Below are 27739 nucleotides of genomic sequence, written 5' to 3' on the forward strand. Positions count from 1 at the left end.
TGGGTTATCCAGACCATGACGGATCTAGCTGTACAAGTACTAGAGATCGCAGGTTTGAGTGCTCCAGCCGATGACTCCCACACTTTCTTCAAAAACATCTATCTGATGGATCTTTCAGAAGACCTACATCCTCCAGAGGCAAGGTACCAGCTTTAGATGTAGAAGCCACAGCTGCGTCCACTTTAGGGACTTTCATCCATTCCGCCAAGTCATTATCGTCAAAGGGATACCTTCTCTTTGCAGATGACGGCAGGAAACCTTTGTCCTGTTTATCCCATTCCCGTTTAATAAGGGTCTTAACTGTATCCACTACCGGGAATGACTTACGACTCTTCTGGCACAAGCCCGCAAACATTATGTCTTGCGCAGATCTTGGTTCTCTGTTCTCTGCAACACCCATGGTTGCTCGGACTCCTTTAACTAATATATTCATATTTTCAACTGAAAAACATGGCCTTACCTCTTCATCTGAGGAGGATGGTGATGAGGAGCGAGAACATTCACCTTCTTGCAGGGACGGGCTAAATCTAGGAGATACGTCCCTGACCGACCTTTCATGGCGGCTGCCTCTAAGGGAATAACTTATTTCCTCCCTGATGACCGCTCTGAGGTCTGATGAACGAAGGGGAGCCTCTTCTTCTAAGGTCCGGCAGATTCAAGCCTGGCAAAGCCTTTTATTATAGCTATCAGGCATTGGAGTTGTGCATAAAGCACATTGCTTATGCTTAGACTTAGATGTCTTTTTACCCTAAAGCAAAGCACAAAATAACGGACCATATCAGCATCAGGTGTATTGTTAACACTCACCATAAGGCTTATCCCATGAATACCGGTTTTGGAGGAGAAGAATCCATCTGTGACGCTGGGGCGCTCGCATGCTGCTGCCCCCGTACCACTCTGCTGCTACTTCTTGAGCGCCCGCTACCGCTCTTGCTGCGCTGCTCCGGTCCCTCTCCCTGAGGGTGCACCGCGTCCCCTACTGAGGACATTTTGCTGCACAATGCATTCCATAGCCGCCGCTCTTTCATATCCGCAGCCGCACTCCTCCCCCGGCTTACCCCGGAAGCGTAACAACTACTTCCGGGTTCACTAGCGCCGGTGAGAACTCTGAACCGCGCGCTTGATCTGCGGACCAGGACGGCACTGCCCGACTCCTGGGACGCGCTCCACATGGCCAGACGAGGGGGAATCTGCACGCATGACACCCCCCCGACGCTGCTTCCGGGCCCCCGATTCTGCCGTTCCCAACAGACACCGCACAGAGCCATGGTGGACCCGGGTAAGTCCTGCAGGCTCCTGCCGTCCGGACAGGAACCCAAACTGGAGTGGTGAGGGAGACCGCCCCTTTAAATCCTGTAGGTTCCTGTCCAGATGGTGGGCGGATCCCCTCTCTCGTAGGGGTGCTGTTGTGGCGATAGGAAAAATTGGTTTTACTCATTATTTACGTTGTTCCTCATGCAGCTGCTTTCTATGAGGTAAAACATTTCCCTGACTATTTTTAGGTAGGAAAATGTTTTACCTCACAGAAAGCATCTGGCCTCCCACACTGTTCTAGCTGTCCTTTTACAGTGTGTAGACATCTGCCTACTGACTCTCAATTCTAAATATTTTACTTCTAAAAACACATTATGCATATGTATAGGAGGTGTAATCAAGATGTGAGTGAGAAAGAATACCCCAATATCACATTTGGCATTAACATACAGGGCTGTAGAGTGTGCCGGTATAAAAACGGACTGACTACTAAAATATATAATACATTGGATTCAGAAGTTCAGTGCAGGATGTGTTGTAAATGTTTCATAAGAATTTGGGAAAGTTATGAAATGGCCTATAAATGTTCGTTCTGCTCCTGATCTAAGGATCTGGGCTTTTAGTGGAGATTAATCTGTGCTGTGGAGTGGGAGTTAGGGAAATTGAGAGGTCGGGGTTTGGCTTACTGACTCCACAGCCCTGTTAACATAAAAAAGTATTTTTTTTGTATATTTTATAAATCTGGAACAGATTTTTCTTTAAAAAAAAAAAAAAAGATTGATACATCCTTAGACTAATTCCTTGAGTGCTCTAGTTTCGCAAAATGGAGTCACTTATCGAGGAATTCTGCTGTTCAGGCATGTCAGGGAGCCAAAAAATGCAACATGGCATTCACAATCTATTCAAGCCTAATTTACGTTCCAAAAATCAAACAGCACCCTTTCCTTTCCCAGCCCCGACGTGCTCAAATAGCAGTTTTTGACCATGAAAATTACAAACTTGGGGCTAAAACATTTTAGCTGGGAAAAAAAAACACTTTTCATGTTTCTCATTCATGTGAATCACCTATGGGTTTAAAATAGTTACCCCCCTCATCCAAAATAGAGGTCACTTGTGGGTGTTTCTGCCATTTTTGGTACCTCAGGGGCTCTGCAAATGAGACATTGAGTATGCAATCTATTCCAGCCAACTTTACGCTCCAAATACCAAAACGGTGGTTTTTGCCTTCCAAGCCCAGCAGTGTGTCCAAACAGCAATTTTTGACCACATACAAGACCTTGCCATTGTCTCCTATGACCTTGTTAAAGTGAAAAAATTGTAGTTAAAACAAGTTTAGAAGCATTTTGGGGGTGCAGTTTTAAAATGCTATCAACGTGTCACGGAAACAATCTCAGCATTACCGGGATATATAAATAAGGATTACAGAGTTATTACCTCAAAGAAACACTGGTCAGATGCAAAAAATAGGGCCTGGTCATTAACATTACATTTGGTTTTGTAACTAATGGGTTGAACAATCACGCTAATCAACTAGAACATTAAAGGGAACCTGCCACCCCGAAAATTGCGGGTGAGGAAAGCCCACCGGCATCAGGGGCTTACCTACAGCATTCTGAAATGCTGTAGATAAGCCCCCGATGTTACCTGAAAGAGGAGAAAAAGACGTTAGATTATACTCACCCAGGGGCGGTCCCGCTGCTGGTCCGGTCGGATGGGCGTCTCTGGTCCGCTGCGGCGCCTCCCATCTTCATTCCAAGACATCCTCTTCTGATCTTCAGCCACGGCTCCGGCACAGGCGTACTTTGTCTGCCCTGTTGAGGCGCCTGCGCACTGCAGTACTTTGTTTGGTTCCCTTTAATGGGGTTTTCCAGGCTCCAGATACATCTCGCTATGTGACTGCAAATTGCTGAATCCTGACTATGTGCACACTGTCATGATTTAACTCGGTTACCGGCTTGAGCGATGGTTACAAGTCTGCCGGTATGTAATTTGCATAGTATTGGCACATGACCACAACCAAGCTAATCACCTTCTTGCAGACATGTGAAGGCTGCTCAAACTGGCAACAGAGCAGAATCCTAACAGTAAATCATAAAAAAGATGGATAATGGCACATCTGTATTTCTTTAAGCCCTTTACAAGCCATGTGGTACTTCAGTACCGTTGCTCGCATCTTTTCAGGCATGACAGCTGATGGCGCCCGCGATCATGTGACAGGTGACTGAAGGGTTGGCATGACAACCAGAGGTCTGCAGGAGATCTCCCCCCTCCGTACTCATCATTGCTGATCTGCTAACAGAGACCCCGGAGAATTTTTGACGCTGGGGGGCGCTATACACATTTCTCAGAGCTGTTAAAAAGCGGCGCTGAGGAATAAGTACCCTTAACTGCTGCCCTTAAGAGGTGTATCAGCGGTTGCTAAGGAGTTAAGTGTTGCAAAAGAAGTCAGTTCTACCGACAAGTGTTGCGATCGACCTTATACACGGAATAACGGCGACCGCAAAGTCAGATTTCCCATTTCATTTTTCTTCTCTGATGTGATCTAGCACATCAGAGGAGAGAGAAATGGGGTCCTCACCCCACCCCCAGTCCATAGACCCCATCACAGTGACCAAAATAATAATAAAAAAATAAAAAAAAAATCAAACACCCCTCTTTATCACCCTCTTAGTTTGTTAAAAATAATAAAACTAAAAAAAAAATGTATTTCCATTTTTCCATTTGGGTTAGGGCTAGAGCTAGGGTTTGGTTGTGGTTATGGTTGGGATTAGGGTTATGGGTGTCTTGGAGTTATGGTTGGAATAAGAATTGGGGTTTTCCACTGTTTAGATACATCAGGGGGTCTCCAAACGCAACATGGCGCCCACCATGGAGTCCAGCCAATTTTGCGTTCAAAAAGTCAAAACGGTGCTCCCTCCGTTCTGAGCCCTGCCATGTGGCGTACTCCGGAGAAATTACACAAATTTTGTGGTTCATTTTTTCCTGATACCCTTGTGAATATGAAAAAGTTTAGTTCCAATGTAAATATTTTGTGAAAAAAAATTAAAATGTTCATTTTTGTCCTTCCACATTGCTTTAGTTCTCATGAAGCACCTGAAGGGTTAATAAACTTCTTGAATGTGGTTTTGCACACCTTGTGGAGGCAGTTTTTAGAATGGTGTCACTTTTGTGTATTTTCTGTTATATTGACCCCACCAAACTCACTTCAAATGTGAGGTGGACCCTTAAAATAAAAAAAAAAAAAAAAATTATATATATATATATATATATATATATATATATATATATATATATATATATATATATATATATATATATATATATATATATATAGTTTTGTAAATTTTGCTGGAAAAATGAGAAATCGCTGGTCAACTTTTAACCCTTATAACTTCCTAATGTGCTGATGCAAAGTAGACATGTGGGAATGTTATAATAATAATAATAATCTTTATTTTTATATAGCGCTAACATATTCCGCAGCGCTTTACAGTTTTGCACACATTATCACCACTGTCCCCGATGGGGCTCACAATCTAGAATCCCTATCAGTATGTCTTTGGAATGTGGGAGGAAACCGGAGTGCCCGGAGGAAACCCACGCAAACACGGAGAGAACATACAAACTCTTTGCAGATGTTGTCCTGGGTGGGATTAGAACCCAGGACCCCAGCGCTGCAAGGCTGCTGTGCTAACCACTGCGCCACTGTGCTGCCCCTGGAATGTTATTTATTAAGTATTTTGTGTGACACCCCTCTCTGATTTAAGGGTATAAGAATTAAAAGTTTGAAAATTGCTGAAATTTTCAAACTTTTTGCCAAATTTCCGTTTTTTATTTTTTCATAAATGAATACAAGTTATATCGACTAAATTTTACCACTAACATGATGTACAATATGTCACGAAAAACCAGTCTCAACCAGTTGGATACATTGTTAACGTTGAAGCGTTCTAGAGCTATAACTTCATAAACTGACAGTGGTCAGAATTGTAAAAATTGGCTTGGTCATTAAGTACCAAATTGGCTCTGTCACTAAGGGGTTGGCAATGCCAAAAAAGAAAGGTTCAATAAAAAAATAAAATAAAAATAACCAAAGCTTACCTGTTCTGATTTAAATCTAAATAAGAAATGTTGATGTTTTCTTTAATTTCTTCATAGTTACTTTCAGAACCCTAAAAAGAAAGGAAAAAAAAAAGGGTTTCTCTTCAGTTCCATATTATAGCTGATTTTTGTTTGAAAGAATCCTACTTCCATCTGATTACTAATTTTAGCTTTCATTTTACTGTAGACTTTTTATTCTATTTTCTGTACATAATTATGGGGCATGCTGTTCAAAGGGAACCTGTGACCCCCAAAATCTAAGGTGAGCTAAGCCCACCGGCATAAGGGGCTTATCTACAGCATTCTGGAATGCTGTAGATAAGCCCCCGATGTATCCTGAAAGATGAGAAAAAGAGGTTAGATTATACTCACCCAGGGGCGGTCCCGGTTCTGTTCTGGTCTGATGGTCGTCGCAGGTCCGGGGCCTCCCATCTTCTTACGATGACATCCTCTTGTCTTCAGGTTGTGGCTCCGGCGCAGGCGTACTTTGTCTGCCCTGTTGAGGGCAGAGCAAAGTACTGGAGTGCGCAGGTGCCGGGCCTCTCTGACCTTTCCCGGCGCCTGCGCACTGCAGTACTTTGCTCTGCCCTCAACAGGGCAGACAAAGTAAGTCTGCGCCGGAGCATGAAGACAAGAAGAGGACATCATCGTAAGAAGATGGGAGGCCCCTGACCGGACCGCGACACCGTTCGGACTAGAACAGAACCGGGACCGCCCCATGGGGAGTATAATCTAACCTCATTTTCTAATCTTTCAGGATACATTGGGGGCTTATCTACAGCATTACAGAATGCTGTAGATAAGCCCCTGATGCCGGTGAGCTTAGCTCACCTTCGATTTTGGGGGTGACAGGTTCCCTTTAATGCTTCTTATTATTCACCATCAGAACTTGACGTGTCAAATCACGCTGCAGTCCGCACTTAATTTTTTGTTAGGGCACTGTTGTATATTTACACTTTATATAGGCACCCTGATGCCATTGATGATATCTTGCTTCTAATGCACTATAGGCACTTTATTCATTCAGTACTTTTTGGAAAAATCAGTCATCACAGGCAATTAGATGGTGTAGCAAAAACCTGGTGACAGATTCCATTTGAGAGCAGCATAATGTAGAGGCAGAGATCATGATTCCTGGACCTGTTGAAGCGCAGCTTGCGCGTAACGGCCGTCGTCCACCTCCACGATCCAGCACCCTCACTTTCCCCTGCCGTCTGCATCTAATGTCCTGAAGCCAAATATGAGCAAATAAAGGACTTTTATTGCAACACTACCTGGTGAGTGCCACATCTTTCTTCTTTTATTACACATGGAAATATTTTTTGCAATCTGATGATGTTGAGCACCACGCTGCAGTAGTAGATACACTACCACCAACGAAGGAATATATGGACTGTTATCTTTGATTGAATTGGCCAAATAACCTGGTGCCGTTCCGACTTTTTTTTTCTCTGGTAAAAAATACCACAATAAGATCGACATAACCAGTTCTCCATGCTGGAAAAGGTCTACATCCCTCAGAGCCATTGACTCCGTTGTATGTCCATTGGTCCAATAGTCTTTAGTCCATAGCCAGCTCCTCACACCACCGATTCCAAACAATATGAGCTAATCTGCAGTACTTGGCAGCAGAGACTACACCTTGAGCTCCTCTGCTCAGTTCAGCTTAATTCAGCATTTACACAAAGCTAATGCTAGCAGATAATAAATGAGGGTGCAAAGTTTAAGAGATCTACCAATCTGATATGGATGAAAGATCCTATAGATAGGTTTTCCATATCATATGCTAGCAGATCCCTTTTAACCTTAGTAAGCAGAGAAAACATTTTATTCAGCTGTATTATGAGGAAAGTGTGTTTAATTTTGCAACACGTCCTTTTCTATTCTTGATATCACAATATCATCTAGCTTTGTATTCACATATTGGTAGTCAAAAGTTGCTATAGCTTTACTTGAAAAAACATACATTATATTAATAAAAACTATTAGTTTGTAATCATTAATACAGTGGACCTTAAGTGATGCGGTTGATTAACATTTCAATATACACAGCCTCTATATACCTACAGTTATAAGATACAACTCTGACAAAGCCTTTCATTAGTAGAAGTCCTTGCACTGTGAACCTTATCAATACCTAGAACAACGGGGCAACGGTGCTTTGCACATTGGGACACCATCCACTGTCTCAATGGGAGAATGGCCAGACATTGTCAGGAGCACATAAAGGTACTCTATTAAGTCACATTATGAGTTGCCATGATTTTGGATTCCCTACCAAACAGGCAACCCCCACATGTATTCAGGCTGTCTAGAAGCCGCATAACATGCAGCTACGGCGACAAACAATCTCCGAGCACAACAAAATACTCAGAGACCACCCGAGCATGCTCGGAGAAACTCTAGTAACGAGCATACTCGCTCATCACTAGTGATAAGTGTAGACTTTTTTTTGAAGCGCCGTATCTTTACAACTCTACAATACGAATATAAAAATATTTGGTTACCCATATGGCATCAGAGAGGTTTTCCTTCAACACCCGGCTCATGTCCCAAGTTAGAACATGAGTTTCAGCGTTATCATCCATATCCCATTTATTTATGTTGTCGTTGGTAAGCGTGTAAAAGCAATCTCCTTTATCGTACAGCACACTAATGAGCTAAAAATAAAAAAAAAGTTAGGGATGGAAACTAAAGTTTTTAATGACATCTTAAACAAGATTCACGTTTAAAATTATTTTTGGCAGACAGAGACAATATCATGCAAAAAGCTACCATTTTCAGCTGACAAAATGTAAAATTAAAAAAGTAGCAAGGAGTCAATTTTTAGCTAAAATTTGGTGCAAGCTTGTGGCACATAGTAAGCCAACTAAAATGTGTGGTAACTCAGACTAGATAGTCTTAGACTTCAGGCAACCATTTCTCTCCTCCCTGGTCAGTTAATATAACCTGCATGGTGTGAGCATCATTATTTGAGCAGCGGTTTGCTTTTGGAAAACAACCTGGATATATGACTATAAAGGAATTACATGGTGGCCCGATTCGAACGCATCGGGTATTCTAGAATATGTACCACAATATACTCGAGCATAAGCCGAGAATTTCAGCCCATATTTTTAAGGCTTATACTCGAGTCATTCCCAGGGGTCGGCAGGGGAGGGGGAGCGGCAGCTGTCTAATCATACTCACCTGCTCCTGGCGCTGACAGCTTCTTCCTGTACTGAGCGCATATTCATTACTGTAATGAGCGGTACCATGTGACCGCTCAATACAGGAAGAAGTAGCCGGCGCCCGGAGAACCCGTGACGTGCAGGGACCGCGGCAGGAGTAGGTGAGTATAATGGGGGCATTGCACTATATTCACCTGTCCCACGTTCCACCACCGGGCTCCATTTTCCGCGTTCTCTGCAGTGACGCTCAGGTCAGAGGGCACGATGACGCAATTAGTGTGCGCGCCGCCCTCTGCCTGAACAGTCAGTGGAAACAGGAACACATGGGCCACTTGCACAGTGAACAAGTCTGTATGATCATGTTCACATACCAAGAAACCTGAAGACACAAAAGAGAATAGTAAAACCAAAAACACTCAGTTTGAAAAAATGTTGCAGTAATCCGCAAGTGCTAGTAAAAGATGTAAAAAACAGGGTATTTGGTTGATACGTTTTTTGCAAAAAATGTATACCAAGCTGCTCTACCAATCTTCACGGTATACCCTTATCAGAGCAGTCCTAACTAATGTATGCAATCCCTATCTGATGTATTTAAAAACCTGATCATCTGTATATAACCTGTGTGAACAGGGTTCAGAGAGGAAAAATCCATGTGTGCATACAGGGTAGAACAGCTTTTGTGCAGATAGCCCAAGAGGAGTGGTGGAACTCCCCAGTCTTGTAGACACAAGAGAACAAAAGCTGTTCTACCCTGTATGCACACATGGATTTTTCCTCTCTGAACCCTGTTCACACAGGTTATATACAGATGATCAGGTTTTTAAATACATCAGATAGGGATTGCATACATTAGTTAGGACTGCTCTGATAAGGGTATACCGTGAAGATTGGTAGAGCAGCTTAGTATACATTTTTTGCAAAAAACGTATCAACCAAATACCCTGTTTTTTACATCTTTTACTAGCACTTGCGGATTACTGCAACATTTTTTCAAACTGAGTGTTTTTGGTTTTACTATTCTCTTTTGTGTCTTCTGAACAGTCAGTGCAGAGGATGCTGAAGACACAGCTGCGCCCAGCGGTGGAACGGGGAAAGGTGACTATAGCAAGTGCCGAAACCCTGAGCGACCAGAGGGGAGTATGTCATTTTTTTAATTTTTTTTTTTAATCGCAGCAACAGCATATGGGTCAAATATCTCTATGGAGCATCTTATAGGACCATATTCAGCATTTGTGGAGAATCATACAGGGCAAATATTTCTATAGAGCATCTTATGGGGCCATAATCCGCATTTGTGCAGCATTATATGGGGCAAATGTGTCCATGGAGCATTTTATGGGGCCATAATCAGCATTTGTGCAGCATTGTATGGGGAAAGTGCCTGTATGGAGCATCTTATGGAGCCATAATCAGCATTTGTGCCGCATTATATGGGACATATTTTAATATGGAGCATCTTATGGGGCCCATCATGAACCATATGGAGCATTATATGGGGCTCCTGATTCAATATGGATTTTCAAAAACACAACCTACTGATGTCTCAATTTTACTTTTATTGGCATGTATTTTTATTTTTGACATTTACCGGTAGCTGCTGCATTTTCCACCCTAGGCTTATACTTGAGTCATTAAGTTTTCCCAGTTTTTTGTGGCAACATTAGGGGTCTCGGCTTATACTCGAGTATATACGGTATGTAGTTAGTTTATGAAGATTTAAGAAAAATGCAATGAATACATAGGATTTTCCGAGTAAAATATAAACATCATCAGTGAAGTGGTGTTTAAATCCCGCGCCTATATCACCGATTGGTCCCGGCCGGTTGCGACCATTCAGCAAAGTGCGTTTCAAATCCTGCGTCAATTCGTGGCTGGACTGCGCCTGTCGCTGATGCGGCCCGCCGGGCACGACCAATCAGTGAAGCATGGTTCAAATCCCGCGCCAATTCGCGGCCGAACTGCGCCTGTCGCTGATGCGGTTGGCCGGGCGCGACCAATCAGCGAAGCGTGGTTCAAATCCCGCGCCAATTCGCGGCCGGACTGAGCCTGTCGCTGATTGGTCTCGCCAGCTGCCCACGACCAATCAGTGATGCGGGATTTCCGTTACTGACAAAGACAGAATTAGACGATTATATAGTAGACTAGATGGTGGCCCGATTCGAACGCATCGGGTATTCTAGAATATGTATGTAGTTTATTTATGAAGTTTTCAGAATAATGAAATTTATACACAGGATTTGGCCAGCTGCGACCAATTAGCTAAGCGTGGTTCAAATTCCGTGCCAATTCGCGGGCGAACTGCGCCTGTCACTGATTGTTCGCGGCCAGGCGCCACGTAGTATATAGCACAGACGTAATATATTGCCCAGCCAGGTAGTATATTGCCCAGCCAGGTACTATATTGCCCAGCCAGGTACTATATTGCCCAGCCAGGTACTATATTGCCCAGCCAGGTAGTATATTGCCCAGCCAGGTAGTATATTGCCCAGCCAGGTACTATATTGCACAGCCAGGTACTATATTGCACAGCCAGGTACTATATTGCACAGCCAGGTACTATATTGCACAGCCACGTAATATATTGCACAGCCACGTAATATATTGCACAGAGATGTAGTATATAGCACAGAGATGTAGTACATAGCACAGCCCATGCAGTATATAACAAAGGCCACGTAGTATAGAGCACAGCGATGTAGTATATTGCCCAGCCACATAATATATACCAAAAATCACATAGTATATAGCACAGCCCACATAGTATATAGCATAGAGATGTATATAACACTGCCCATGCAGTATATAACACAGGCCACGTAGTATAGAGCACAGCGATGTAGTATATTGCCCAGCCACGTAATATATACCAAAATCACATAGTATATAGCACAGCCCACATAGTATATAGCATAGAGATGTAGTATATAACACTGCCCATGCAGTATATAACACAGGCCACGTAGTATAGAGCACACCGATGTAGTATATTGCACAGCCACGTAGTACATAGCACAGCCCACATAGTATACAGCACAGAGATGTATATTCACAAAAAAATTGCTCAATATTATATTATTAATGTCCTTCTCAACTGGAGGACCAAGTACCGTAACAACTACTGTATCACGTGAGGTTTTTGATCACCCAAATGGAAATAAAGTGACCTAGACCATGGTACTGCTAAAAACTGATAATTTATTGAATAAAATAATTCTTAAAAACAAGATATGTAAATGGAAAAAGAGGGTACTAGACCATAAAAATGAGGGACACACAAATTACATAGGCTACATCCCAACAGTGGACCGACACAGTATACTGGCATGTAAAACACACCGGTACAATATATATCATATGCACATAACAGCCACTATTTGTGATACCTGTGATGTTACAAAACCATCTAATGAAATATGCTCATGCTTCCATACTGTTCTGAGGTGAGCTATACTCATCCTCTGATGTGATACATGATTCTAAACAATAGACACAATGCTATGTGCAGACATGGATGAATTACCTGAAGGTCAGTCACACGGGTGAAGTCCTCGGCGACCCTATCCATGTTAAAAAAAAATAAATTAAAATAAAAAATCGTTATATACTCACCTTCCGTCGGCCCCCGGATCCAGCCGAGGAGTTTACCGATGCTCCTCGCGACGCTCCGGTCCGGTCCCAAGAGTGCATTGCGGTCTTGCGAGACCGCTACGTCATCATCTCGCGAGACCGCAATGTATGGACCGGTCACAGCAGCGTCGCGAGGAGCGGGAAAGGCGCCGGAAGGTGAGAATATAATGATTTATTTTTTTAATTATTTTTAACATTAGATCTTTTTACTATTGATCTGCATAGGCAGCATCAATAGTAAAAAGTTGGTCACACAGGATTAATAGCAGCGTTAACGGAGTGCGTTACATCGTGGCATAATGCTGCCATTAACCCTGCGTGAGCGCTGACTGGTAAGGAGCGGCCATTTCGCCGCCGGACTGTGCCCATCGCTGATTGGTCGCGGCAAAACGGCCACGACCAATCAGCGACTTGGGATTTCCATGACAGAAAGAAAGAAAGACAGAAGGACAGACAGAAAGACGGAAGTGACCCTTAGACAATTATATAGTAGATACCCGATGCGTTAGAATCGGGCCACCATCTAGTATTCATATAAACATTGGTGCCTATTAATGATGAGTGAATTTACTCGAGATTTCTCGAGCATGCTCGATGGTCCTCAGAGTATTTTTTAGTGCTCGGAGTTTTAGTTTTTATTGCCGCAGCTGAATGATTTACATCTGTTAGCCAGCATAAGTACATGTGGGGGTTGCCTGGTTGCTAGGGAATCCCCACATGTACTTGCATTGGCTAACAGATGTAAATCATTCAGCTGCGGCAAGAAAAACAATCTCCGAGCACTTAAAAAAAAAAAAAAAAAAAAAAAAAAACACTCGGTGGACACCCGAGCGTGCTCGAGAAATCTCGATTAACGAGTATATTCGCTCATCACTAGTGCTTACATTTATGTTTTATCCCATTGGACACACTGCCATTGTTTTTCTCCTGTCTTTATTTTAAGAGTCAAAACTTTATTAGTCATCTATCGCCGTATGACAGCTTGTTTTCTACAGGATGACTTATAGTTTTCAAAGACACCATTTATTTTACCATATGAAACTTAAACAGGGAAAATTTTTATTCTCTCCCTCACAGACTGTCCTCCATGTTATTCTCGCCCTCATACACTGTCCTCCATGTTATTCTCGCCTCACAGACTGTCCTCCATGTTATTCTCTCCCTCACAGACTGTCCTTCATGTTATTCTCGTTCTAATATATGTATGTAGTTTATTTATGTAAGCTGGCTAGGCCGGTCGGGCGCGACCGATCAGCGACACGGGATTTCGGTAACAAACAGACCCTTAAACAATTTTATATATATTATATATTATATATATATATATATATATATATATATATATATATATATATATATATATTAGATTTTTGGCCAATTTGCACTAAAAAGTCTTGGAAACAGGGAGTGAAATAAGTATTGAACACATCACCAATTTTTTAAGTAAATATGTTTCTAAAAGGTGCTATTGAAATGAAATTCTACAAGAAAAGGCAAAGAAATCAAACGATAGATGTCCTATTTGTAATGAGAAATAACATGGGAGAGGGAAAAAAAAACAAAAAAGCATTGAAGACACTTGCTGAAATGTGCTGTATTTAATACTTCATGCAAAGGCCTTTGTGGGTGATGACAACTTCAAGATGCCTCCTTTATGGAGAAACTAGTCGCATGCATTGTTAAGGTGCGATTATGGCCCCTTTTTTCTACACAGAACACTTTTCACATCCTGACGGTTCTGTAGGCTCCTATGAACACCGAGCTTTAATTCCTTCCATAAATTATGCCCGGACCATTCTAGCAGCTCTATTGTTGTTCTCTGAAACCAACTGAGAGTTTCTTTGGCTGTATGTTTTGGGATCATTGTGTTGCTGAAATGGCCACCCTCATTTCATTTTCATCATCCTGGTAGATGGTAGCAGATTTTTATCAGGAATGCCTAGGTACATTTGTCCATTCATCCTTCCACAAATACCATGGTTTGCCAGTACCATATGCTGAAAAACATCCGCACACCATACATTTTTGAGCAAACTTTAAATGCCCTTGAACATGCTTTTTGCTCAGTAAGTGAGTATTGCATGGTGAGCGTGCATACAAGCAATGGAGTTTAAGTGCATTACTTATTGTTTGAAACAGTTGTAAATGCTGATTCCAGGTCATTCTGTAGCTCTCCACAGAGGGTCCTTGGCTCTTTATCAACTCTTCTGATAGTTATTTTCACTCGTCTGTCTGAAATCTTGCAAGGAGCACCTAGTCGTTGCCCGTTTATGGTGAAATTATATTCTTTACACTTCAGGATTATGGCCCAACAGAGGTCACTTGAAGCTTCAAAAGTTTAGAATTTCTTCTGTAACCAATTCCATTAGTATGTTTTGCAACAATAAGGTTGAGAAAGTCTTGAGACCTCTTACTGGCTTTGCTCATCCTGGGAGATTTCTTGTGTGGCACCTTGGTAATGAGACACCTTTTTACAAGCCATCATCAGTTGAACCAGCTGATACTTTCACTAAGTGGCAAGATTGCTTTCTAATTACTGATAGATTCTAGCTGGTGTCATGACTTCCATCGCGTTGTACCCCTACCTTTATTCAGGAGTTCAATACTTTTTCCCTGTGTCACTTCTCATTATTAACCCCTTTCTGACATTCGACGTACTATCACATCGAGGTTGTCTGGGCCCCTATGACCACCAACTGGATAACAGGATTTTTGGTTGCTTACTGTAACATCTGTTTCTCGGAGCCTCCATTGGAGTACACAGGAAACCATGGGTGTATGCTGCTGCCACTAGGAGGCTGACACTATGTACAAAAAAAGATAGCTACTCCTCTGCAGTGTACACCCCTCCGACTGGCATTATGCACTTCAGTTAGTGGGGAAGAAGTAGGAGAAAAACAATAAGGTTGAAACATAACCACAAACGTGAGAACTGTAAACGTGAGAACAGTCATAGAACACAGAACAACAGAAACTGAATAACATGGGAGGGCGCTGTGTCCCCCAATAGAGGCTCCGAGAAACAGACTTTACGGTAAGCAACCAAATATCCTGTTTTCTCTATCGCCTCTCATTGGGGGACACAGGAAACCATGGGACGTCCCAAAGCAGTCCCTGGGGTGGGGAAAAACAGACTTCCATCAGGTCAGAGGACTCACCACTGCCGCCTGCAAGATCCTTCTGCCTAGGCTGGCGTCCGCCAAAGCGTAGGTATGGACCTTGTAAACTTTGGCGAACGTGTGGATGGAAGACCAGGTTGCCGCTTTGCAAAGCTGTAGGGCGGAAGCCCTGTGGTGTACCGCCCAGTCGGGCTTGACTGCCCGGGTAGAGTGAGCCTTGATCCCAGGAGGGGGCACTCTGTTCTTGACCCGGTAAGCCTCCAAAATTGCAGTTCTGATCCAGCGAGCAATAGTCGCCTTGGAAGCTGGCAGGCCTCTACGCGTGCCATCAGGAATGACGAAAAAAGAGTCCGTCTTCCGGAAAGCGGCCGTTCTAGCCAGGTCGATCCTCACTGCACTGACGAGGTCCAGCTTGTTCAACGATCGCTCTAGAGGATGAGTCAGAGCTGGACAAAAGGAATGTAGAACAATGTCCTCGTTGAGGTGGAAGGTGGAAACCACCTTAGGAAGGAAGGCGGAGGCCTGAGGACCACCTTGTCCTAGTGGATAACCAAGAAAGGAGGTCGGCAAGAAAGGGCCGCCAACTCAGAAACGCAGCGGATAGAAGTGATGGCCACAAGAAAGGCCACCTTCCAAGATAGAACTGACAGGGAATCCTCCCTGAGAGGCTCAAAGGGGGAACCGCTCAGAACGTCCAGCACAAGATTTAAATTCCATGAATCCACAGGGGCCCTGTACGGAGGAACAGCATGGGCTACTCATTGAAGGAAGGTCTTAACCTGTGGCCGAGAAGATAACGTCTTCTGAAAAAGGATAGAGAGTGTAGACCTGGCCCTTTAGGGAACTCAGAGCAAGGCCCGAATCCAGTCCTGCCTGATGGAAGGCAAGGATGGAAGGCAGGGAAAAGGACATAGATGAAACGCGGTTTGACTCGCACCAACGGAAGTAAGCCTTCCAGGTACGATAGTAGATCCTGGAAGATGAAGGCTTCCAAGCCTGGATCATGGTGTGAATCACCCGGTTCAAAAGGCCAGACGCTCTTAGAACTGCGGTCTCAACAGCCACACCGTTAAACTGAGCGACTGAGAATTTGGGTGGCAGATCGGACCCTGAAACAGCAGATCGGGCCTGTCTGGAAGGCGCCAGGGGGCGTCCGCGAGAAGACTGACGATCTCCGCAAACCAAGCTCTCCTGGGGCAATCCGGGGCGATCAGAATGACCAGCACCCCTTCCGCTTTGATCTTTTTCAACAGCTTGGGAAGCAAGGGAAGGGGTGGGAACAGATAGGGCAGCACGAACTCCAACCAAGCAATGGCCAGAGCGTCGACGCCCACTGCAAGAGGGTCGTGAGACCTGGAGACGAACCGAGGAACCTTCCTGTTCATTCGGGATGCCGTGAGGTCCACGTCAGGAGTCCCCCATCGAAGACAAATCTGATGGAAGACCTCCTGATGCAAGGACCATTCCCCTGCCTCAAGACCCTCGCAGCTGAGGAAGTCGGCGGCCCAATTGTCCACACCGGGGATATGCACCGCGGATATCACTGGAACAATTGACTCTGCCCAGAGGAGGATCTTTGATACCAGCTCCGAGTACCCCCCTGATGGTTGACATATGCCACCGCCGTGGCATTGTCCTCTCTGGATTCGGATAGGAAAACCCGTGAGAATCCTTTCCCAGTGATGAAGGGAGAGAAAGATGGCCCGAATCTCGAGGACATTGATTGGCAGAGAAGAGTCAGGTGGCGAAACACCGCACCCCAGCCGAGCAGGCTGGCGTCCGTTGTCACAACCTGCCAGTGAACTGGAAGGAAGGACCTGCCCTGGGTGATGAGAGGTGACGTCAGCCACCAGTTGAGAGACCATTTGACCCGGGGAGAGTGTCGGATCGGACGATCCAGGGAGAAGACAGACCTGTCCCACTGAGACAGGATGGCCTGCTGAAGAGGTCGCGAGTGAAATTGGGTGAAATGCTGTCATCACCCTCCCCAGAACCTTCATGGCTGATCGGAAGGAGGGAAACCGAGGACCCTGGAGCAAGCATACGTCCCGACGAAGAATGGATCTCGTCTTCGGGAACAAAGACTTTGGTCTGACGAGTGTCGAAGAGCATGCCCAGAAAAACGATGCGCTGAGAAGGAATAAGGCAAGACTTCTTCCGGTTGACCAGCCACCCGAAGCGGGCTAGGGTGTCGAGGACGATGGACAGACTTTCGTGAGCCTGAGAAAAAGACGGAGCCTTGATGAGGATGTCGTCGAGGCACGGAAACAGAACCAGGCCTCTGACCCTCAAGATGGCTATCAGCGCCGCCATGATCTCCGTGAAAACCCTGGGAGCGGTAGCAAGACTGAACGGCAGGGCGACGAGCTGAAAATGGTCCTGGAGCACCGCAAAATGGAGGAAATTGGTGATGTCCCGGGAATATTGGGACATGGAGGTAGGCGTCCTGTATTTCTATGGAACACAAAGTCTTGAGCCTCCATGGAAGCAATTACTGAACGAAGGGATTCCATAATGAAGTGTCTTAGACAAACTCTTGTTCAGCAATTTTAGATCCAGAATGGGACGAACCTTGCCGTCTTTTTTCGGTACCACAAAAAGATTGGAATAGAAACCTGTGAACCGTTCTTTTTCTGGGACGTGAACTATTACCCCCGCTTTGAGGAGATAAGCGATGGCTGCGAAGAAACCCGGAACTAGAGCGGGGTCTCTTGGAGGTCGGGATTCGAAGAACGATCCCGGGGCCGTGAAATGAACTCTATTTTGTATCCCGAGGATACAACTTCCCTGACCCATGCGTCCTCTACTGAGGAGATCCAGACGTCCTTGAAGAAGAGGAGACAGCCGCCCAGCCTGGGAAGTGGGCTGGTGTCTTGCCATGAGTCATGCCGAGGTGGATCTTCCAGTTCTAGACCTGGAGGATCTATTCTGGGAGTAGCGAGAGTGCCACGAAGTAGTGGGTCTAAAGTACACCGTCTTCTTCTCTTGACGTGCCTGTGGCCTCTGTTGCTGCTGGGAAAAGGAGTTTGACGCCGCGAAGTGACGAAAAGGCCGAAAGGACCGAAATTGCCATCTAGGAGGAGGGCGACGAGGTTTAGACTGGGGAAGAAGAGAACTTGTGCCCCCGGTGGCGTCCTTAATGATTTGGTCCAGCTTAGGCTAGTTTCACATTTGCGTTTAAAAACGCAGCGTTTAAAACGCATCCGCAGGTGTTGAAAAAAACGCATGTAAACGCGTACAAACGCTGCGTTTTTTAGACGCATGCGTTTTCGTTTGCGGTAAAAAAAACGCCGCATTTTTACGCGTTTACATGCGTTTTTTCCTGCGTTTGCGTTTTTGATACACATGATGAGAAATTTCACAAGAGAAAAATCAAGATCCAGACACCGCCAATGGGACTACAGAGGGCGTGTGACATGACACTGTGGACCAAAATATGGAAAAATTGTAGCTCTCAAAACGTGGTAACGCAAAAAATATTTTTTGGAATAAAAAGCGTCTTTAGTGTGTGACAGCTGCCAATCATAAAAATCAACTAGAAAACCCACTATAAATAGAAATGGCTAGGGTTAGAGCTAGGGTTAAGATCCCTAGGGCTAGGGTTTGGATCCCTAGGGTTAGGGGTAGGGTTAGGGCTAAGGTTAGGGTTTGGATCCCTAGGGTTAGGGTTTGGATCCCTAGGATTAGGGGTAGGGTTAGGGCTAGGGTTTGGATCCCTAGGGTTAGAATCCCTAGGGTTAGGGGTAGGGTTTGGATCCCTAGGGTTAGGGTTTGGATCCCTTTAATCACCTTGATGGGGGGGTGGCTTATCAGTGTGTAGACTTGTTTTTTTCTATTGCAACGCATGCATTTAAAAACGCAACCAAATGCATGTGCTTAAAAACGCATGCGTTTACATAGACAACAATACGTTTTTTTGCCGCAAAAAAAAAAACGCATGCTTTTTTTGCGGCAAAAAACGCCTCTAGAAATTACTACATGTTGCATTTCCGCAAAAAAACGCCAGCATAGAAATGACGCATGCAACGTCAAACGCGGCCAAACGCGTACAAAAAAAACGCATGCGTTTTTAATGTTAAATATAGGGAAAAAAACGCATACGTTTATATGCGTTTAAACGCAGCGGCAAAAAACGCAAATGTGAAACCAGCCTTAGAACCAAAGAGAACCTTGAAAAGGCAGGCTGGTAAGGGACTTTTTAGAAGACAAGTCCGCCTGCAAGGCCTTGAGCCAAACGGTCCGGCAGATGGTAACAGCATTGCTGGACGCCTGAGCCACACAAGACGCGGCATCCAGTGAGGCGGAGACCAGGTATTCACCCGCATGAGAAATCTGGTTGGCAAGCTCCGCCAGCTGTCCGGGTGGAGCCCCGTCCAGGATGCCCCGAAGGAGTGGTTTGGCCCATTCTGATATGGATTTTGAAACCCAAGTGGAAGCAAAAGCCGTGCATAGAGTAGCTGCGGCCGCTTCAAAGGCTGACTTCGCAAAGGATTCTATGACTATCGTTAGAATCGTTCAGAGATGCTCCGCTGGACAGTGGAAGGACCGTGTGGGTGGACAGCCTGGGAAGTGGGGGATCCACCGAGGGAGAATTGGTCCAATTGGCGGCAAGTTCTGGAGAAACGGGATATAAAATGCCAAGATGCTTTCCCCTCTGAAAACATCTTGTCGGATTCTCTCTTTCTATGGTCATGATCTCCTCGAATTCAGGGTGAGGAGCGAAAAACTTGGAAGGCTGTTTGGCCCGTCTAAACGAAACCGCCTGATCTGCGGGTTCCATAGAGGACTCCTTGATGCCACAGGTCTGATTTATCGCTCCAATGAGATTCTGAACCATATCCCTCATTGCAGTGATTTGGTTAGAATCTAGCTCTGAAATATCCTCTGAGGGCGCATCATTGAACTCCTCGCCTGACTCAGGGGAGGAGGACCGGGAGGAAGCCGACCGCAGAGAAGGACCGTGGGGCGAGATGGAACGAGAAAAGGACTCAGACCGGCGTTCCTGTCTGGGCCTTTTGCAGCTTATAATGGAAGGCTCGGATGGAGGTTCCTGCGACCCGCTGGCTACTGCGGGAGCCTGCAGGGGAAATCGATCAAGCACGGACAGAGTCTGAGACAACAGAGTTAGATCCGCTACCGATTGTGATAAAGAGAAAGCCCAGCCTGGGGTGGGGGTACCACACTCAGGGCAGTCTCACACGTCCAGATAATTCCGGTACCGGAATTATCCGTCCCCGTGCGTTTATGTGGCACATCAGTGTGGCACACGTGTGCCGCCCGTGTGCCGACTGGGTACCACACGGAGCGTGCAGGAGACAGTGCTAGAGATAAGCGCTGTCCCCTGCATCTGGTGCTGAAGCCGCCATTCATATCTTCTGTCCAGCAGCGTTCGCTGGAAAGAAGATATGAAAAATCCTTTTTTTTGTTTTTTCGTGTTTAAAATAAAGATTCCTGTCCCCACCCCCCTCCCACCCCGTGCGCCCGCCCGCAGTTAATAAAATACTCACCCGGCTCCCTCGCAGCTTCCTGTCCTCGCCGCACCTTCTCCTGTATGAGCGGTCACGTGGGGCCGCCCATTACAGTAATGAATATGCGGCTCCACCCCTATGGGAGGTGGAGCCGCATATTCATGACTGTAATCGGCGGTTTGATTTATTTGCTTGTGGATTGGATGTATGGTTACCTACATCTGATTAGAATTTCACGTCAAAAGTGCCTTCAGAAACTAGACTTACTCAGAAAATTGGTGATGTGTTCAATACTTATCTCACCCGCTGTTCATCTAGATATATCTATAGCTAGGCCTAACAGACAGTATTTATATACCTCACGGCAACATAGCGACGCAAGGGATCAAGGGCTAACTCTGTAAAACGTATTACAAAAACTTACCGATGATTCTATTGAAGGAGATAAAATACCAAAAAGTGTGGAAACTCTGCGGCCAATTCCTGAGAGCATGCCTTGCCCCTGCTGCAAAAATCGTTGACAGATCTTTCCAGAAACATCTGGTATTAAACGAACATGTAGGTTCTTTTCAGATGACAATATATAACTGCCAGCCTGGAAATAAATAAATACATTTTATTTTAGAACATTAATCGTGAGAAGACAAAATAATCGGCTTGTACCAATGAATCTCATATAGAGCTTGATAATACAGCCAACAAATACATTTTTCTCCTTATAGACGATTCTCAAACTTCAGAAGACGACAGCGGCATTACTGCACTTGTGATATTGCTGTGTATAGTAAAAATGAGCAAAACATTGCAGGATCAAATAACTAAGCCATAGAGTAAACGAAAATATCAAATGTTTTTTGATCACCCAACCTTACTTAGAAAAGGCAGTAAAAGGGTGACAAACATTTTATTTACCCAAAAATAGGGTAAATAATCAAGTCCACATACAGCCATGTAATAACAAAAGACACGTGACAGGGGCAGATTTTGAACACACTGCAATTATGTTGACCATTTCTCACAGCTAGACTGATCTTCATTATTTTGTGTGTGTGTGTATTAGTATTTGGTCTTCTAACTACTTTCACATGATATATTCCTCTTCACACTTTATGTGGGAATCTTCTAGAAGAATGTACAATACATATTGAGGCATTGTGATCTCTTAGGGGTGTATAATATTGCGACATGCAATTTACTACCATATATGCAGGGGTCCGTGAAGCCTTACCAAGTTAGAGGTTTGGCTTACATTTCGTATTTTATGCGCACTGTAATAAAATGCTACAGGTTTTAATTGTGTTAGAAGGTTCATGACTTTTTCTTGGTTGAAAAGAGAGACACCGAACAGGTCTAGGTTCTTTTTTTATTTCAGTTGTGAAATAAAATCCAAAATTTGTTTAAAAAATAAATAAATGAAGTCATTTTCCAAGGCATGTGGCATCTCCATTTTTTGTGATCTCGGGTTGGGTGAGGGCTTATTTTTTGCGTGATGAGCTGACGTTTTTAAAGATACTATTTTAGTGCAGATACGATCGTTTGATCGCCCGTTATTGCATTTTAATGCAACGTTGCAGCGACCAAAAAAAATAAATTCTTGTGTTTTTAATTTTTTTCTCGCTACGCTGTTTAGCGATCGGGTTAATTATTTTTTTATATTGATAGATCGGGCAATTCTGAACGCAGCGATACCAAATATGTGTATGCTTGATTTTGATTTTATATTATTTTATTTTGAATGGGGCAATAGGGGGGTGATTTGAACGTGTATATTTTTAACCCCTTCACGACATCCGCCATACTATTACTTTGGATCCCCTGGTTTAATGTGGGCTCCGGCGCTGAACCCACCTCAAAGCCGGGACATGTCAAAGGTTTTGAACAGCTGACATGTGCCCGCAATAGCGGCGGGTGAAATTGCGATTCACCCGCCGCTATTAACTAGTTAAATTCCGCTGTCAAATGCTGACAGCGGCATTTAACCGGCGCTTCCGGCCATCGGGCCGGAAATGAGTGCATCGCCGACCCAGTCACATGATCGGGGGTCAGCGATGCATCTGCACAGTAACTATAGAGGTCCTGGAGACCTTTATGGTTGTTGATGCCGGATTGCTGTGAGCGCCACCCTGTGGTCGGCGCTCATAGCCATGCAGGAATTCAGCTACATAGGAGCGATCTGATGATCGTTCCCATGTAGCAGAGCCGATCGAGTTGTGCCAGCTTCTAGTCTCCCATGGAGGCTATTGAAGCATGGCAAAAGTAAAAACAAACAAAAACAAAGTTTAAAAAAATATGGAAAAAAATTAAAATATATAAAAGTTTAAATCACACCCCTTTTGCCCCATTCAAAAAAAAAAAAAAAAAAAAAAAAATCAAACCTACACATATTTGGTATCGCTGCGTTCAGAATCGCCCGATCAATAAAAAAAAAAAAATGATTAACCTGATCGCTAAACAGCGTAGAGAGAAAAAAATTTGAGACGCCAGAATTACGTTTTTTTGGTCGCCGCCAAATTGCATTAAAATGCAATAACGGGCGATCTGCACCAAAATGGTATCATTAAAAACGTCAGCTCGGCACGCAAGAAATAAACCCTCACCTGACTCCAGATCACGAAAAATGGAGACGCTACGGGTATTGGAAAATTGCGCAATTTAAAATTTTTTTTTTTTTTTAGCAAAGTTTGGCTTTTTTTTTACCAATTAGATAAAACGTAACCTAGACATGTTTTGTGTCTATGAACTGAATTTCCGGCACGATTGTCAGAATTGTGCGTTAAATGCCGCGGTCAGAATTTGACAGCAGCATTTAACGGGGTTAACAGCCATGGGCGGATCGCGCCTCCACCCACGACTGTGCCGGGCACATGACAGCTGTTCAAAACAGGAAACAAGAAGTGGGCTCAGCGCTGGAGCCCATATCAAAGGGGGTGACACGAAATGCGAAGTACTACGTCGTGAAGGGGTTAATAATGGGAGGCAGGGTGAAGAGGGTGCAATATATAAATTAAAGTTTTACATACTTTTTGAAGCCTTAATTGAATTGAATACACGATCGTATGATGATTTGTACTGCATACTACAATTCAAAAACTGCAGTTGTGGCAAGGCTTCACAGAAATAATAACATGGCAGCCTTAAAGGGAATGTGTCAGCAGGTCTTTGCTACCTCATATGAGAGCAGCATGATGTAGCGAAAGACACCCTGAATCCAATAATATATCACATAGTTTACTGTGTGCAGCTGTACTGACTCCTTTTTAGTTGTAGGATGCAGAAAAACTTAGAAAGAAGCCCGCCCATACCAGGCCCTGTATTAAAAATTGTCTACTGACAGTGAGCCGCTTATCACAGGAGGGGAAGGAGTAAGACTTTGTAAGTTCTCCAATGATAATGTTGTAGTGATAAAATGTTCAAAAATGTTCATTATAACTAAACAGCACACAGCATGACATGTGACACATCATTGAATTCTGTGTTTTAAGCCCTACTTCAGGCCATCCTCAGATTACATAGCAAAAACCTGCTAACCGATTCCTTTTAAGGATCCGGTTGCCTTGGCAACCCATTGGCACCTTATTGGAGCCTGAAATTGCACTCTCCCAGGGCAACACACCTTACATGCCAGAGTTAGAGATTGATAGTGCCATTTAAGGGGCTAGCAGTGATTGGCGCACAGCTCAAATCTCTGATGTTACAGGACGGCTCACAGTGTATAACCCAGCCAGCATCTGCCAAGCATGGAGTGTGCTCAGCTTCTTAGTCCGATCCATACACTACCAGAAGACCGTGTATAACCCAGTAGAATCAACATCTGCAAGAAGTAAAAGCGTTTGCAATGCTAATCACAATTATTGTTGTTTTTTTTTTTTTCATATTAAATGTGTAGCCTTGGGAAACATTTTTCAAGATTTTATTTTATATATTTTTTTTTTATTTTTAAACAGTATCTTACCTTTACAGCAGTTAAAAATGAACAGACATTATCTCCCAAATCAGCAAAAGCTTCAGTGTAAAATTCTTCATGTGCAAGACTTGGCCAATAACGGATTGATCCCTCACATGTAGCCGCCATAACTGCAAGTGACTATGCAAAAACATTACATTTTCACATGATCGAAAAAACAAACATTAGAAACATTTTTAAAGTGGTTAGGAACTATGGGTCCGATTCAAAGTTTTTACACCAGTATTCTTGCATAATTTGAGTGGAAATTGAGGCGGGGCTAAAATGATATGACTTTTGGTGTTCTGACACGATTTTCACCATGTTCAGACAAATTGAGTGCAGAAGAGCGAGACAGAGCATTGGCAATCAATGCTCATCAAATTCATGACAAATGGCAGCAAATCTTACTCCAGCACCAACTAGAGTAGGATTTGTGAGGAGATGCACATAGAGGTGGCACACTATTTGTCTGGTGATCCAGATTTATGAAGATGCAAACTCCTTGACGAATCAGGAATGTCTGACTCCAGCACATGTACTTATCAAGACGTGCATGAACAATGCCGGTCTTGATGAACAGGACCCAATGTCTTCATAGACATCTGACACTACATGATCTATTGTCCAGCATGCGATACATATATCCTTTAGCGTTAGGGTGGAGTGAAGCAGGAAGACATGCAGGAGGAAAGGATATGCTGTCCTGTAATTTAGAGAAGCAAAAATAACAATTTTCAGGGTAACTGGCAATAGAGAAGTACTGAGAAGTCCTATACGACTGCATGCGACACTGGCTTACATAAGATTTACACGCAGGTGATAAATCATATTATAATTGAACGATTTACATAGGAGTTTTACTATTTTTAAAAACGCTCAGAAGCACCCTGCTGCATCACTGCATGAATGTTAGCTATAAAGCAACATTTAAAGATTATTCTGACTGCAAGACGTTATCAATTTAGTTATGGGCAGCATGGTGGTTCAGTGGTTAGCACTGTTGCAGTTTAAATCCCACCAAGGACATGGGCAAGGAGTTTGTATATTCTCCAAAGGTTTGCGTAGGTACCCCCAGGTACTCCACACTCCAGAAATACTGATAGGAAATTCAGATTGGGAGCCCCAATGGGTACAGTGATCATGTCTGTAAAGCGATGCAGAATATGATGGCGCTTTGGATTTATTTAGCATACTCATATCAATTAACCATTCAGAACCCTACCAATTGCCAGAACAGATGCGTGTGCACTTGCGCACCATTGAAAGGTCTATGGGACGGATTGAAATAAACCCCATAAATACCGCCGATACGCCCTTTAATGGTGGCAGTTAAGGGTACATTTGCCTCAGCGCCGCTTTTTAACCCCTTTATCCCATTAGACGTACTATCCCGTCGAGTTGCCCTGGGACTTAATTCCCAGTGACGGGATAGTACGTCATATGCGATCGGCCGCGCTCACGTGGGGAACGCGGCCGGGTGTCAGCTGTTTATCGCAGCTGACATCCGGCACTATGTGCCAGGAGCGGTCACGGACCGCTCCCGGCACATTAACCCCCGGCACACCGCGATCAAAGATGATCGCGATGTGCCGGCGGTATAGGGAGGCTTCCCGCAGGGAGGGGGCTCCCTGCGGGCTTCCCTGAGCCCCCCGCAGCAACGCGATGTGATCACGTTGCTGCGAGGGTCTTACCTCCCTCCCTGCATCTTCCAGGCCCGGATCCAAGATGGCCGCGGATCCGGGTCCTGCAGGGAGGGAGGTGGCTTCACAGAAGCCTGCTCAGAGCAGGCACTGTGGAGCAGCCTGCACTTCTATCAGATCGGTGATCTGACAGAGTGCTGTGCAAACTGTCAGATCATCGATCTGTGATGTCCCCCCCTGGGGCAAAGTAAAAGAAAAAAATTCCAAATGCGTAAAAAAAATAAAAATAAAATAAATTATTCCAAAATAATGAAGAAAAAAAAAAAAATATTCCCATAAATACATTTCTTTATTTAAATAAAAAACAACAAACAATAAAAGTACACATATTTAGTATCGCCGCGTCCGTAACGACCCATAAAACTGGCCCACTAGTTAACCCCTTCAGTAAACACCGTAAGAAAAAAAAAAAAAAAAAAACGAGGCAAAAAACAACGCTTTATTATCATACCGCCGAACAAAAAGTGGAATAACACGCGATCAAAAAGACAGATATAAATAACCATGGTACCGCTGAAAGCGTCATCTTGGCCCGCAAAAAACGAACCGCCACACATCATGATCAGCAAAAAAATAAAAAAGTTATAGTCCTCAGAATAAAGCGATGCAAAAATAATTATTTTTTCTATAAAATAGTTTTTATCGTATAAAAGCGCCAAAACATAAAAAAATAATATAAATGAGGTATCGCTGTAATCGTACTGACCCGAAGAATAAAACTGCTTTATCAATTTTACCAAACGCGGAACGGTATAAACGCCTCCCCCAAAAGAAATTCATGAATAGCTGGTTTTTGGTCATTCTGCCTCACAAAAATCGGAATAAAAAGCGATGAAAAAATGTAACGTGCCCAAAAATGTTACCAATAAATACGTCAACTCGTCCCGCAAAAAACAAGACCTAACATGACTCTGTGGACCAAAATATGGAAAAATTATAGCTCTCAAAATGTGGCAACGCAAAAAATATTTTTTGCAATAAAAAGCGTCTTTCAGTGTGTGACGGCTGCCAATCATAAAAATCTGCTAAAAAACCCGCTATAAAAGTAAATCAAACCCCCTTCATCACCCCCTTAGTTAGGGAAAAATAAAAAAAATGTATTTATTTCCATTTTCCCATTAGGGTTAGGGCTAGGGTTAGGGCTAGGGTTAGGGCTAGGGCTAGGGTTAAGGCTACCGTTAGGGTTGGGGCTAAAGTTAGGGTTAGGGTTGGGGCTAAAGTTACGATTAGGGTTTAGATTACATTTACGGTTGGGAATAGGGTTGGGATTGGGGTTAGGGGTGTGTCAGGGTTAGAGGTGTGGTTAGGGTTACTGTTGGGATTAGGGTTAGGGGTGTGTTTGGATTAGGGTTTC

The 27739-nt window shown here is 44.0% G+C and overlaps 1 protein-coding gene across 1 annotated transcript in view; it reads right to left on the reverse strand.

Moving 5' to 3' along the window:
- The window catches only part of NUP133 (nucleoporin 133), a 257731-nt gene that overhangs the window by 202642 nt on the left and 27350 nt on the right, over positions 1-27739 (reverse strand). Inside the window, exons 5-8 of the mRNA XM_069769500.1 lie at positions 24692-24823; positions 21164-21334; positions 7863-8015; positions 5356-5426 (exon numbers count right to left, since the gene is read on the reverse strand). Of these exons, the coding sequence (XP_069625601.1) occupies positions 5356-5426; positions 7863-8015; positions 21164-21334; positions 24692-24823 (527 nt within the window). The remainder of the gene's footprint in view (positions 1-5355; positions 5427-7862; positions 8016-21163; positions 21335-24691; positions 24824-27739) is intronic.

This window comes from Ranitomeya imitator, chromosome 5, assembly GCF_032444005.1.
Source record: "Ranitomeya imitator isolate aRanImi1 chromosome 5, aRanImi1.pri, whole genome shotgun sequence".
Lineage (NCBI taxonomy): Eukaryota > Metazoa > Chordata > Amphibia > Anura > Dendrobatidae > Ranitomeya > Ranitomeya imitator.